General features: G+C 36.8%; 1 protein-coding gene across 3 annotated transcripts in view; it reads left to right on the forward strand.

Moving 5' to 3' along the window:
- The window catches only part of PARG (poly(ADP-ribose) glycohydrolase), a 113,239-nt gene that overhangs the window by 88,587 nt on the left and 9,935 nt on the right, over window positions 1–14,717 (forward strand). For all 3 annotated transcript variants that reach the window (XM_060286412.1, XM_030844064.2, XM_060286413.1), the window contains exons 14-16: window positions 2,892–2,970; window positions 4,395–4,503; window positions 11,887–11,992. In XM_060286412.1, coding sequence (XP_060142395.1) covers window positions 2,892–2,970; window positions 4,395–4,503; window positions 11,887–11,992 — 294 coding nt within the window. The remainder of the gene's footprint in view (window positions 1–2,891; window positions 2,971–4,394; window positions 4,504–11,886; window positions 11,993–14,717) is intronic.

Consider the following 14,717-nt stretch of genomic DNA (forward strand, 5'->3'; position numbering starts at 1 on the left):
CCCTCTGCAGCATTTGTTATTTGTAGACATTTTAATGATGGCCATTCTGACCATTGTGAGGTGGTACCTCATTGTAGTTTTGATTTGCATTTCTCTTATAATTAGCAATGTTGAGCATCTTTTCGTGTGCCTATTGGCCATCTGTATGTGGGAAAACTTGACTTCTTAACAATATTTAGTCTTTGACACATGAATGAGATATCTTTATGTTTATTTAGGTCTTATTTAATTTCTCTCAGTCATATTACATACTTTTTATTGTATACTTCTTTTACATTTTCTCAGACTTACCTCGAAGTATTTCATATTTTTTGTTATTGTAAATGTAGTTTTAAAATTTCAGTTTTTGACTGCTCGTTGATACTGTGTAGAAATATAATTGATTTGCAGATTGCAATTTAATATGTTAATTGTTCTGCTGATGCTGTATGCAGAGTACTGCGGAGCACAAAGAAGGAACAACCAACTCTACTTACAGTGTCAAGGAAGCCTGACAGAAACAACATTAATTTTGTAGTTATTTTCTTGATTTGTAGCAGGCTGTCTTACCCCAAATACTAGGTGAATTTATAGTAATTAAACTGTAAATTATTTAAAATTTTGAAAAATTATTTTTAAGAAACAGTGTGCTCAGTAATAGACTAGAAACTCTAGTATTGAGTTTAAATCTTTTAAGTTTTTATTATGGAATATTTTAATCATTTATAAAAATAGAATAGTATTTTTTATAGCTTTATTTAATATTTACTTATATTGTATATCTATGTTTATATTTGTATATGTATGAAAATTTTCAGATCTACAGAAAAGTTGTAAGAATAATACAAGGAATTTCCATATAATTTTCACCCAGATTCACCAGTTTACATTTCTGCCCCATCTGCTACATCATTCTTTCTCTATTTTCTTTTCCTGAACTAGGAGTATATTGGAGACATTCTGCCCTTTTACCCCAAATATTTTATTGTATATTTCCTAAGAACTAGGGCATTCTCTTACATTAGCACAGCATAGTTAATCAAAATTAGGAAATTTGGGCTTCCCCGGTGGCACAGTGGTTGAGAGTCTGCCTGCCGATGCAAGGAACACGGGTTCGTGCCCTGGTCTGGGAAGATTCCACATGCCACGGCGCGGCAGGGCCCGTGAGCCATGGCCGCTGAGCCTGCGCGTCCAGAGCCTGTGCTTCGCAACAGGAGAGGCCACAACAGTGAGAGGCCTGCGTACCACAAATAAATACATAAATAAATAAATGGGAAATTTAGCATTGATAAAATACTATTAGCTAATCCCTAGTCAATATTCTATCAATTATCCTAATTATATCTTTTGTAGCTTTTCCCCACCCAGTCTACAGTCCAATCCAGGATCAGACCTTGAATAGACTTGTCATGTATCCTTTAAACTGGGACAGTTTCTCAAACTTGTGTTTGTTCACCTTGATATTTTTAAATCATTGAAGCCAGTTACTTGGTAGAATCTCTCTTTGGGGGGGGTTGCCCAGTGTTTTTTTCATAACTAGATTCAGTTTATTCATTTTGGTAGGAATCCCACTGAAGTGTATCTTTTGAAGAGAAAAGTAGTACCGTAAAATTCACATATAACTTATATGCGTATATAACTTCAGTCAGCCCTTTGAATACACATTTCCTTCATCTGTGGGGACCACCTCTGTGGATTCAACCAACTGCAGATTGTCTAGTACTGTAGTATTTACTATTGAAAAAAATCTACAGTGTAAGGGAACCTGTGCGGTTCAAACCCATTTGTTTGAGAGTCAACTGTACTAAAAATATCATTAATCTTAGTTCTCAATGTTGTCTTGTTTCTGTTTTTTTTTTAATATGTGAAAAGTATAATCTTGCTCAAGTTTTCAGCTTTTAATTTTACTGTTTTGTTGATTCTTATCAGGTCAAGTAATTATTGAGTTGACCATAGGAGTTGGAATGAGCTTATTTACTTAGTTAAATAGACACCATCCCTTTTGATATATTCAGGTCCAGTGAATTAGAAATCTATGTTATATGCCAAGGTTGGTACATCTTCTCATCAGATGAATGTTAATTATGCTTTTTTCCCTCCCTGTCTTCTCAGGCATAATATCCTAGTTTTACAAAGTTCTTTGAGGTACCTTGCCTGTTGATAGGCAAATCCTAAATTTAATTTTATTGATACTTTTCTTAGGGAATGTTTTTATGTAAAATTTATTTTTTCAACAACACAAATAAAAAACCATCTGATCACTGACATTGAAGACAGTGGACTTTTTTTTTTTTTTTTTTTTTTTGCGGTACACGGGCCTCTCACTGTTGTGGCCTCTCCCGTTGCGGAGCACAGGCTCCGGACGCGCAGGCTCAGCGGCCATGGCTCACGGGCCCAGCCTCTCCGCGGCATGTGGGATCTTCCCGGACCAGGGCACGAACCCGTGTTCCCTGCATCGGCAGGCAGACTCTCAACCACTGCGCCACCAGGGAAGCCCGACAGTGGACTTTTATAAAACACAATCTTTATGTACTCCTCATAAAAGAAAAAAATGAGTATGACAGACATTTTGTTTTCTTTGTTGATTGGGACATTCATTCACTGTATGATAATTGCGGTGGCATTTGAAGGCATCATTTTTTTCTTTATGGGAAGTAATAACAAGTCATTAAGACCAGTGGGGTTTTTTATTTGTTTGTTTCTTAACAGAGACCCTTTAGAAGGTGCAGTTCTTAAGAAATTTTTTTCTGGGGGCAGTGGTGGTGGGATGAATTGGGAGATTGGGATTGACATACATACACTAAGATGTATAAAACAGATAACTAATAACCTGCTGTATAAAGTAAATAAAATTCAAAAAGAAAAAAGAAATTTTTTTCTCAAAAATAATAGTGGCAGATTATTTGTTTCAGGTACTGAACAGTACAGTGAATACACAGGCTATGCCGAAACATACCGTTGGGCCCGGAGCCATGAAGACAGGAGTGAAAGGTGAGTTCATTTCTGACGTTAGCATCTCATGACCAAAAGCTAAGGAATGTGGGTTTGACCCTGGTACAGTCTGTCTCCCATCTATTCTTATTTCAGAAATATAATTTTCTTCTTAAATTCAATAGTACAGTTTCGTTAGTAGTTAAAACACTATCACCATCCCCATGTACCAAAGGGAACAACAGAGAAAAGCCAAATGTCTAAACCAAGAAGAAGAAAGCCACAGCTCAGCTGCTAATTATAAGCAGCCAGTGGAGATTAACTTCCAAGGTCGAACTTAAACAGCTTATTTAGTTATCCTTACCTTTTCTGTTGAGATTAGGTTAAGTGGGGGAAACCTATGCTGGGACAATTTGCCTGATGCCACAAACAGTTGATAGCAGAACCTATGTTGAATTTTGCTGCTGCAGTCTCCTAGTTCTTATTGAAATATATTTTTACACTTTGACATTTTTGCTTTCCCAGTAAGTTGGTTTACCAGAGGTAAATTTTTACAGAAAATGTGTGTGGCCTATGTATGTGTGTTTCAATGCAAAAGAGCCATTGTGGCAGAAAGAATCAGCTATTGCCCATGTAGCCATACAGCCTTATCTTTGTAATATCTCAAGCCCAGTCCCTAGTCTCTTTCCCTTTGTTTTGGTTAAAATATGTGGTTGCAACAATTATCTGTGTGAATGTTTAATTCCTGATAATTATTTACAGACTAACATGAAGGTTTCTGTGGGTATTCTTCAGTGTGAAAAGTTGACTGCCATATCAGTATATGCATGTTTATAAAGAGATGAAATATTTGGAATTTGGAATTTCACATTTCCAGAATCACCATCTCAGCCAGTTTTTCCTGTCTCCTTGGGCAAATTGTTATCGTCTGCTTTGATTTCTTTGCCTTTTTAAAAATAGTTTTGCCCAGTCAGCAACTGAGCACAGTAGGTAGAATTTTGTACTGAATTATTACACATTTTTTTACAAAACTTGACTTCTTGGGATTCGTTCTTGGACAATAAATGGTGATGTTACAAACTCAATACTTAGAGCAGTTCTTTCAGAACAAAGGAGGAATGAGCTCTGGTTGAGATACAAACGCCATGTCTTTAGTATTGAAGGAAAACAAAGAACTAAATTCCTTTCGTTTGCCCCCAAAATCTTTTAACCTCGAAGACTCATTGTTAATCATGTGTCTGTTTATAATACGTACTATTTTTTCATTTTACTGTTTAATGCCTGGCAGTCCACAATATGTATCCCTTGGAATTTAAAAATAAAATGGTGTTTTTCTACCCTCCTGATTTGCTGAGATATATACCCACTGGTTTGTTTGTAATGTATTAACCCTGCCAAAGTCTCAGAAACCTGACCCTTGTGAGGGTTTTATTTTATGAGTGCCTTTCCCCATTCCTCATTTTCCCCCATCTGTCCTGCCCCAGGGACGACTGGCAGCGGCGCGGCACTGAAATCGTCGCCATCGACGCCCTTCACTTCAGACGCTACCTCGACCAGTTTGTGCCTGAGAAAATCAGACGCGAGCTTAACAAGGCCAGTAACCTTATTTCTTAGTTCATCTGGCAGCTGTCATCTATTTACTGCCATTTTATTAATGCTGAAATTAATGTTTTCTGGTAATTCTTGCAGTATCAGTACGTCTGCCCACAGCTCTCCTGATTTAATGTGTCTGTCAGCTTGTACAGGATGTACTTTCATTTCGTAATTGTTTGATTACTGATGCCAGATAGACTGTTGCTTGATATTAGGCCCCACACATGCATTTATCTCATCAAGTACATTTAGTTGCTTTGGAACATTATCATTCTAAAACCATATAGAAATGAATGAACCCTGAAAGTTTTTATCAGACCTGCCCAATGACATTTTTCTCTACAAGGTGTGCTTATCAGGATTAAAACAGATAAACCATGAAAGTCAAGTCATTATTGTTCTAGTATAGGTAAGACTGACATGTAAATTATTTATTTGGTAATTTGACATATTTATGATGGAATCTGTGGTTTTCTGTGCTTAGTTTTGTCTCCTATAGCCATTTTCTTTTTTTTTTTCATTGTGTTACAGAAATAGAAAAATGAGCCAGACCTATTGTTAGTTTAAATTTTTACTACTGTTAACCATAGTAAATAAACTGTCATAGTGTTCTAAGTCTATTCTCTAGATAGATAGGGCCTTACCAAAACAGTTGATGTCTTCTTTAGTTCCTCTCACAGCCAAGAAGACTGACCCAGTTCTGAAAACCATTGTTTAACTTCCATGAGTAGGATTTGGTCATGAAGTTCATTATTAAGATAATGAGGTTGTGGTTTTGCATGACTACCCATGTGCCAATCCCTACACAGACTTCTGGGAATGACAGACTAGGTGTACCATTGCAGGCAGACTGGGACTGCCCTTGGATTGGCATGTGTGGTGTTCAGTATATCATCTTCACATCTTTTCCCTGGGTCTTACCACAGGAATGGGCTCTCTGTGGTGCTCTGCTTATCCCAGCTCAACCGCCTTGCCTCTCATATTGTTAGTAAAATAACTAAATAATCCAGAAAGACTTTAGTACACTTAAAACTTAGTAGATATTTCAAATATAATTACATTTATTATCATATTCTGATGTACTCAAGAATCTAATTTACTGTTAAACATTTTTTTTAATATATAATTTATTAGGTTATAATGTTTGAAGTTCTCAAAGGAATCTCATAAAAGTTCAAACTTCAAGTTCCAAAGTTCAACTTACACACAGATTCCGTTTTTCTTTTAAGTAATTTCTCATAAAAACTATCCAAAAACACTATTCTTTGATATATCAACAGATATAATTTCTCTTTCACCTGATATTACTGAGGAATATCTTTTATTATATTAGGTACCTTTTAATTGTGAGCTTGCTTTCGCTGTTCTAAACTCTTGCCTTAAAGCAGTTGTCTCCAAGCACATGATGTTTTATTACACAGCATATCAAGTAGAATAAGAAGATTTATATTTAGCTTTTCATCAGATGTGTATGTGAATTTGTCACATGGTCATTGATACTAGAAGACATTTATATAAGCAGTAGGTATGGGTCCCCCCGGCCCGCCCACAATTCATATGTTGAAGCCCTTACCCCAGTAGGTCAAAATGTATAGAGATGTGATTAAGTTAAAATGATGCCAGGGAGTGCCCTAATCCAATCTAATGAGTATCCTAATAAGAAGAGGAGATTAGGGCATACAAAAAAAAATCAGGGGTGCATACCCACAGAATAAAGATCATGTGAGGGCACAGCATGAAAGTGACCATCTGCAAGCCAAGGAGAGAGGTCTCAAATGAAATCAAACATGCTGACACCTTGATCTTGAACTTCTAGTCTCCAAAACTGTGAGAAAATTAATGTATTATTTAAGTCACTCAGTCCATGGTATTTTGTTATGGCAGAGAAAAACATGAAAAGTTGGGAGAGAAGCATATGAAAAGTTGGGAGAGAAGCATATGAAAAGTAAATGTATTTAACCATTATCGTACATTAACACACATTTAAAGGCTCCCTTTTTTTAAACATTTTAAAATATTTATTTACTTATTTTTGGCTGCACTGGGTCTTTGTTGCTGCACGTGGGCTATCTCTAGTTGCAGCAAGCAGGGGCTACTCTTTGTTGCGGTGCGTGGGCTTCTCATTGCAGTGGCTTCTCTTGTTGTAGAGCATGGGCTTTAGGCGCATGGGCTTCAGTAATTGTGGCTTGCAGGCTCTAGAGCACAGGCTCAGTAGTTGTGGCGCACGAGCTTAGTTGCTCTGCAGCATGTGGGATCTTCCCGGACCATGTCACCTGCATTGGCAGGCAGATTCTTAACCACTGTGCCACTAGGGAAGTCTTTTTTTTTTTTTTTTAATTTATTTATTTATTTATTTATTTTTGCGGTACGCGGGCCTCTCACTGTTGTGGCCTCTCCCGTTGCGGAGCACAGGCTCCGGACGCACGGGTCAGTGGCCATGGCTCACAGGCCTAGCCGCTCTGCGGCATGTGGGATCTTCCGGGACCGGGGCACGAACCCGTGTTCCCTGCATCGGCAGGCGGACTCTCAACCACTGCGCCACCAGGGAAGCCCCGGGAAGTCTTTTTTTTCATGATAACATTTATATTCCCACAAATACTTTTCTGGAGGAGCTAGATCATTCACTTTTAGAAATCATCTATAAATATGATCTTTTTAAAAGATAACACTGGACATAAGTAAATCTTCTCTTTTTAAATTGCCCACGGCTAACTGATACTCTCTACATTTACTTGGATAGCACTAACCTTCAGTTTCCCATCCTTAAAGACACAGAAATTTTAAAGATGTGAAGCCTTGGTATATGTGAATAGGTTAAGTTAGTTGTAAATATTACCAACACTGAAAAACATTTATTTGTACAATGGTAGAGTCCTTATGAGACTTTTTTTTTTTTTTTTTTTTTTTTTGCGGTACGCGGGCCTCTCCCTCCTGTGGCCTCTCCCATTGCGGAGCACAGGCTCCAGACATGCAGGCCCAGCGGCCATGGCTCACGGGCCCAGCCGCTCCGCGGCACGTGGGATCCTCCCGGACCGGGCACAAACCCGCATCCCCTGCATCGGCAGGCCGACTCTCAACCACTGCGCCACCAGGGAAGCCCCGAGACATACTTTATAGAAAAAGACTGAGTCTTTAAACAACCTGGCAATAGAAGTTTTATTTCATTCAAGTCAGATTTTTTTTGTTATCACCAAATTTGGAAGGGGACTGTTCTTAAATCAGAGCTTGATTAACACAACTGATCAATACTTGCTGCTGATATTTCTAAGAAGCTCAACATTTGATCATTTATAATCTTTTATTGAAGTCTGTGTTACTTTTCAGGAATATTAGCTTCAAAATGTATCATTTTTAATGAGTTTTCCCTTAAGTTTCTCAATGTATAGAATCAGGATAACCATAGAGAAACCTAATCTAGTCTTTGATTTCACATATGAGAAATCTAAGGTCTACATGGTGTTTTCATTTTATATTGCATCTTTAAAAAATTTTTATTTATTTATAGTTTTTTTTTTAACTTATCTTTGGCTGCGTTGGGTCTTCATTGCTGTGTGCGGGCTTTTCTGTAGTTGTGGCGAGCGGGGGCTACTCTTTGTTGCAGTGCACGGGCTTCAGTAGTTGTGGTTCGTGGGCTCTAGAGCACAGGCTCACTAGTTGTGGTGCGTGGGCTTAGTTGGTCTGCGGCATGTGGGGTCTTCCCGGACCAGGGTTCGAACCTGTGTCCCCCTGAATTAGCAGGCGGATTCTTAACCACTGTGCCACCAGGGAGGTCCCTATATTGCATCTTAAAAAGGCAAAATCAATTTACTAATGTTACAATTATTTTAAAGATAAAAAATCATCTATAATTTTACCTTTCAAATAACTGTTTTCATTTTTGTAGGTCTTTCCACATGAATACTAATTTTCATATAAATGTGTGCAAAAGTTACCTATAATACTGTATTTATCTATTTAATTTATCCATAAATTGTATTTTTCATACTTTCTAATGATCTTCATGATTTTTTTAAAATAAATTTGATGTTTTTTAATCTATCTATCTACCTATTTTTGGCTGCACCACATGGCATGAGGGATCTTAGTTCCCTGACCAGGGATTGAACCAGTGCCCCTTGCAGGAGAAGCACAGAGTCTTAACCATTGGACTGGCAGGGAAATCCCCATAATAATATGTGTAGTGGCCACAGAATTGGTTGGATTGATATACTAGGACTTAGCCACTGTTTTTGAACTAATAAGTGGTCCCAAGTTTTTCTCTATTATCTATAATGTAGTAAACATCTTTGTATAGTTGTTATTAAATAAAAGAAATTTACAAAAGAAGAAATTTATAAAATTACTGTTACTGAATCTTAAGTATAATTTTAAGACTCTTAATTAATATTATTTTATTCTCTTCCAAAAGATTAAGGAACTTTTTATGTTATGTTTGTTATGTTATGTTTGAAATCACAGTGTTCTAAAACATCAGAAAATCATTTTCAATACCAACTATGTATTAGTTTAAGTTAGACGAGTACGGTAGATTGATTTCATATAAACAACTCTTTTTTTTAAATTAATTTATTTTATTTTTGGCTGTGTTGGGTCTTTGTTGCTGCCCGCAGGCTTTCTGTAGTTGCAGAGAGCAGGGGCTACTCTTCGTTGCAGTACGTGGGCTTCTTATTGTGGTGGTTTCTCTTGTTGTGGAGCATGGGCTGTAGGCACGCGGGCTTCAGTTGTTTTGGCACGTGTCTCAGTAGTTGTAGCTCGCAGACTCTAGAGCACAGGCTCAGTAGTTGTTGTGCACGGGCTTAGTTGCTCCGCGGCATGTGGGATCTTCACAGACCAGGGCTCGAACCCGTGTCCCCTGCATTGGCAGGCGGATTCTTAACCACTGCGCCACCAGGGAAGTCATGAACAACTCTTTAGGACAAAAATTGTTAAATTATTAATTTAGCAAACAGTATAATGTATTTACATTATATAATGTCCACCCTCCCTCCGCCCCCCCATCCCACGCCACTAGGCCATCATAGAGAAATGGTTGGTTCAAACAGAATAAAAATTTTGTAACAGTAGCCAAGATATGGAAGCAACCCAAGTGCCCTGCCCATCAACAGACAAATGGATATGTATACAATGAAATATTTCTCAGCCATAAAAAAGAATGAAATTCTGCCTTTTACAGCAAAGTGGATGGACCTAGAGAATATTATGCTTGGTGAAATAAGTTAGACAGAGAAAGACAAATACTATATATCACTTACATGTGGAATCTAAAAAATAATACAAATGAATGTATATGCAAAACAGAAACAGTCTCACAGATATAGAAAACAAACTAGTGGTTACCAAAGGGGAGAGGGAAGGCGGGGAGGGGCATATTAGGGGTACGGGATTAAGAGATACAAACTACTATGTATAAAATAGATAAGCGTCAAGGATATATTGTATAGCACAGGGAGTTACAGCCATTATCTTGTAATAACTTTTAATTGAGTATATTCTGTAAAAATACTGAATCACTCTGTACACCTGAAACTAATATAATATTGTAAATCAATTATGCTTGAATAAAAAAAGAATTTTGTATTTAATCATCAGTTATTCTTTATACCTAATTACTGTGTAAGTATTTTATATCATTTAATTTCTATCTGATTACATTTTTAAAGTTTCATTTTATTTTACTTAATCAGAACACCAAATGCAGGTTAATTTCAGTTTTATAGGGTTTTTTTTGTTATGGTCATTTTTCAGGATAGATTTTTTTTTTTAAGTAAAATTGGTTAGATTTTGCTTCTAATAATCTAAATATTTCAAATTCTCTGTTGTTAGGCCTTAGTCTTACTAAGCTACTTTTGCTCATTAAAGAATAGTTAGCCCAGATATGTAGAGATAGCAGTGTGCAAGAAACTAAAACCATTCTGATGGTATAAAACAGAGATGACACAAACTAGGAGGCTAAGAAATCTTCCTCTTCTTCTAGACATATTTGGAGAATTTGACAGGAAAGCAAGTGGCAAAGTTACGTCTATTCTGACAGAAAGTCTGTTCACCCCCTTGTTGGCATAAAGGCAGAGACTGTATCTTTCAAGAACCTACTCAAAAAAAATTGAGCTCTTTGATAGTTTTGACCTGAAAGAGATTTTCAGATGCTCCATGCATCTGATTATACAGGTAATTTGTGAGTTCTAGTGTAAGCTCTGTACCACAGTGTTGAGTAATGGTCCGGTACCAACTTATAATTAATATCTGTCAGGATTTACAGCCTAGGAGGGGGTGGAAGGAATAGCCTTGTTAATCCACCCAGACAGGTATAAAATACATTTTTATACCCTTGTAGCAGCTTCAGAGAGCAATTTACAGTATTTCTATGTGTGGGTTTCATAGAAGCATCTTTCTTTATCCTTGGTTTTTCTCTGGGAACATTTGTCACACATCATTCTTTCTATTTTATTTACTGTTACACATAAGCTATATTTTAGGGTTTGGTACTTGAGAAAGCCCAGGGGAGACTTGCTTTGCTATTATTTTAAACCTCTTAATATAGTCTGATAGTTTCAGAAAACTAAGAACCCTTTGGAGGCAGAAAGACCAACTTGTCTGACAGCAAAGAAATAGAAATCAGAAACTCTGGGACCTTAAACTGCAGTCTTCTCATATACAAAATGAGCTGTTCATTTAATTAAAACTTAGCATCCTCAGGATATATTGTACTTTTCTCAGGTTACTGGCAAATTTTAAAATATTCTAGCTTAAAACAGAGCTGTGAAACTAGAGAATCTTGGAGCTGGAAGGAATATTAAAGGTTATCTTGTAACCAGGTATAGGAATCCTTTTTATATATAGTTACTTGCTCATTTTATTTATAGTTGTTTAAGCATTTCAGTGGCAGGAAGCACATTTAAAAGCTAATCACAGTTATTAATCTAAGTCCCAATAATTCAGAGAGAGAGTGGTGAGGAAGCATAATAGTAGTAACTCTTTACCTTAATGAAAAAAATGGTAATCAAAAGTTTTCAAATAAAAGTGTCTTAAATGCCTTTCTGTACTTCAATCCCTTGTGGTTTGTGATTGGGATTCCATTAGTTCTTAAAATATCTGATATTTTCCTTTATATTTGTTTGAATTGGAAAAAGAAACTGAGACCTGTAATGGTTTCAGGGCTTTGATTTGCCCAGCATCAAAGCAAATAAATAATAGAACTGATCATTTCTTACTCTCTTCCTTGTGTAATCCCAGGATTTTCTCTTTTTCCCCTGTACTTTGGCCCCTAGGAAAAAAAGAGAGAGAGATAACATAAGCTTGATAATGGATACTGATCCTAGTACATCAGTCAGAAATACTGTTAGTGTCTAGTCATTCACGTGCTTTGATATTTCTTTCATCCTGCAGGCTTACTGTGGATTTCTTCGTCCTGGAGTTTCTTCAGAGAATCTTTCTGCAGTGGCCACAGGAAACTGGGGCTGTGGTGCCTTTGGGGGCGATGCTAGATTAAAAGGTGAGTGAATCAGTTGTTATAAGAAGGATAATAGTATTTTGACTAAGGAGAAGAGTTAGTCCTTCAAACCGGATTTCTAACCACAAACCACAAAGATCTGAAAGAAGAGAAAAAGAATATTTGACACCATCCTTTTTTTTCTTATTGTATATGAAGGAATCCGTATTTTTATTTACTATTTACCTGCAGAGGTCATTTATCTCTGATCTATAAGACACAGTATTTAGTTGAATAAAGAGAGGGAAGAGGCCAAAATTACTATGAAGTTTCAAGCCAAAGCACCCATTAAAGCATGTTCGTTTACAGAAGTGATTTTTTATGGACAGAGCTATTTGATGACTGACTCGTTCATTCACCAAACTTACGGCACATCTGCCACTGCCTAAGCACTGTGGTAGGCTCTGAGAATACAAAGGTGAATAAGATGTAGTCCCTGCTTTGGAATTCACAGTCTAGCATATGAGAGAGAGGCATAGACAAATGCAGCACATAGTAATGAGTGCTTTAATAGAGGTACACAGTGTGTGGGACTGTAGCTTGGGAGAGCTGCATGAATGGCACAGATAAGGAGGCATTTGGGTACTCAAGAAGGATAAACATTTCTTGCCCTTTATAGTTTATAGTAGAAAAATCACAAACCTATCAACAAAGCTATTGGTCATTTACCATATTATGACGTTTGCTTTCCTCTCAGGAGTGTCAGTTATAGAGAATAGTATTATATTATTACTTAGCATGGTTACTATTCTTTGTCACCCCAGCTGGTGACATAAGCTGGGTGTGCTACAGTACAGTCTTGACACTAACTCCCTGAAGTTAGCACAGACCCTCGGGTTAAGGACACCCATCCTCCACAAGACTGCCCCTACTGCAGACTCTAGCTGCAAGTCTGGGGAGGGGGTGTCCCCCTGCCCACCTGCACCTCTTACCAGCTGGCTACCAGTCTTGGGAGTTTTCCACAACCAACCCCTCTAAGGTTTGATAATTCATTAGAATGACTCACAGAACCCAGGAAGGTGCTATTATAATTTTATTACAAAGGATACTCATAGGGTTTATGTATTTCAGCCTGTTGAGTTGTTGTCACATGGATTTATGTTTTATATGTTTACATTTTTGTGGCATGCTTAGAAAAATCTTCTCTATTCCTTTATTCTAAAGGCTTTCACCCATATTTTCTTCATATTCAAAAACAAAAACCGCATGTTGTCAGTTTTGGTGTTTTGAAGGTCTATAGAAGAAGGAATTTCTGGGTTTTATTTTATGAAATTCTTTATCGTCCTGAATTTGTTTGAGGAAACCTGTTTTTCACTCTGGGCTTATTGATCTTATGACAGACACTTTTTTCTGTTTTTCTCTTAAGTAAAATAAATGAGTAGATTCATCTCATCAATCCAGAAACCAGGTCTACCATAAGCCTTGGTCATTTGTGATGGACAATTTGGGAAGCTTTATAAATGTGTTCATTTTGTTTCTTTTCTTCATGGCATAAAAGCCTTTCTCTCAGACTGCGGCTTTGCTTGCTCTGGTGACTATTAAGGGTAGTATAGTATACACAAGATTCTCATTGTGTAATTTTCTCAATTATCGAGATTATTTTTCTGTTGTGAGCATATATTGTTTTGTTGGTTTTTTCCAGCTTTACTGAAATATAATTGACATACAGAACTATATAATTTTAAGGTGTACAACATAATGATTTGACTTACATCATGAAATGAATATCAAGTAGGTTTAGTGAACATCTATCATCTCATATAGATACAACATTAAAGAAGTAGAAAAAAACTTTTCCTTGTGATGAGAATTCTCAGGCTTTACTTGCTTAGCAACTTTCATTTATAATGTACAGCAGTGTTAATTATCTTTATCATGTTGTACATTACATTCCTAGTACTTACTTATCTTATAACTGGAGGTTTGTACCTTTTGACTACCTTCATCTAATTCCCTTTCCCCCAACCTCCTGCCTCTGGTAGACAGAAATCTGATCATATTTTCTTATGAGTTTGTTTATTTGTTTCTGAAGTATAATTGACCTACTTATACTACGTTAGCTCCTGGTATACAACATAGTGATTCTATATTTCTGTATATTTCAAAATGATCTCCATGATAAGTCTAGTTGTCTTCTGTCACCATGTAAAGATCTTATGTAATTACTGACTGTATTCCCTGGACTGTACATTTCATACCCATGACTCATTTATTTTGCAACTGGAAGTTTATACCTCTTCCGCCTCACCTATTTCTCTCCTCCTCCCTACCCCCTCCCTTCTGGAAGCCACCTGTTTGTTCTCTGTATCTATTACTCTGTTTCTGTTTGGTTATGTTTGTTCATTTATTTTGTTTTGTTTTTAGATTGTACCCATAAGTGAAATCATACAGTATTTGTCTTTCTATTCCACTTAGCATAATACCCTCTAGGTCCATCCATGTTGTTGCAAATGGCAAGATTTCATTCTTTTTTATGGCCAAGTAGTATTTCATTGTATATATATACCACATCTTTATCCACTTATCTATTGATGGGCACTTAGATTGCTTCCATATATTGCTATTGTAAATAATGCTGCAATGAACATAGGGGTACATATATCTTTCCTAATTAGTGTTTTCATTTTCTTCAGATAAATACCCAGAAGTGGAATTGCTGGATTGTATGGTAGTTCTAGTTTTAACTTTTTGAGGAACCTTCATACTATATTCCATATATATTGCATCA

Source organism: Globicephala melas, chromosome 16, assembly GCF_963455315.2.
Source record: "Globicephala melas chromosome 16, mGloMel1.2, whole genome shotgun sequence".
NCBI classification, from domain to species: Eukaryota; Metazoa; Chordata; class Mammalia; order Artiodactyla; family Delphinidae; genus Globicephala; species Globicephala melas.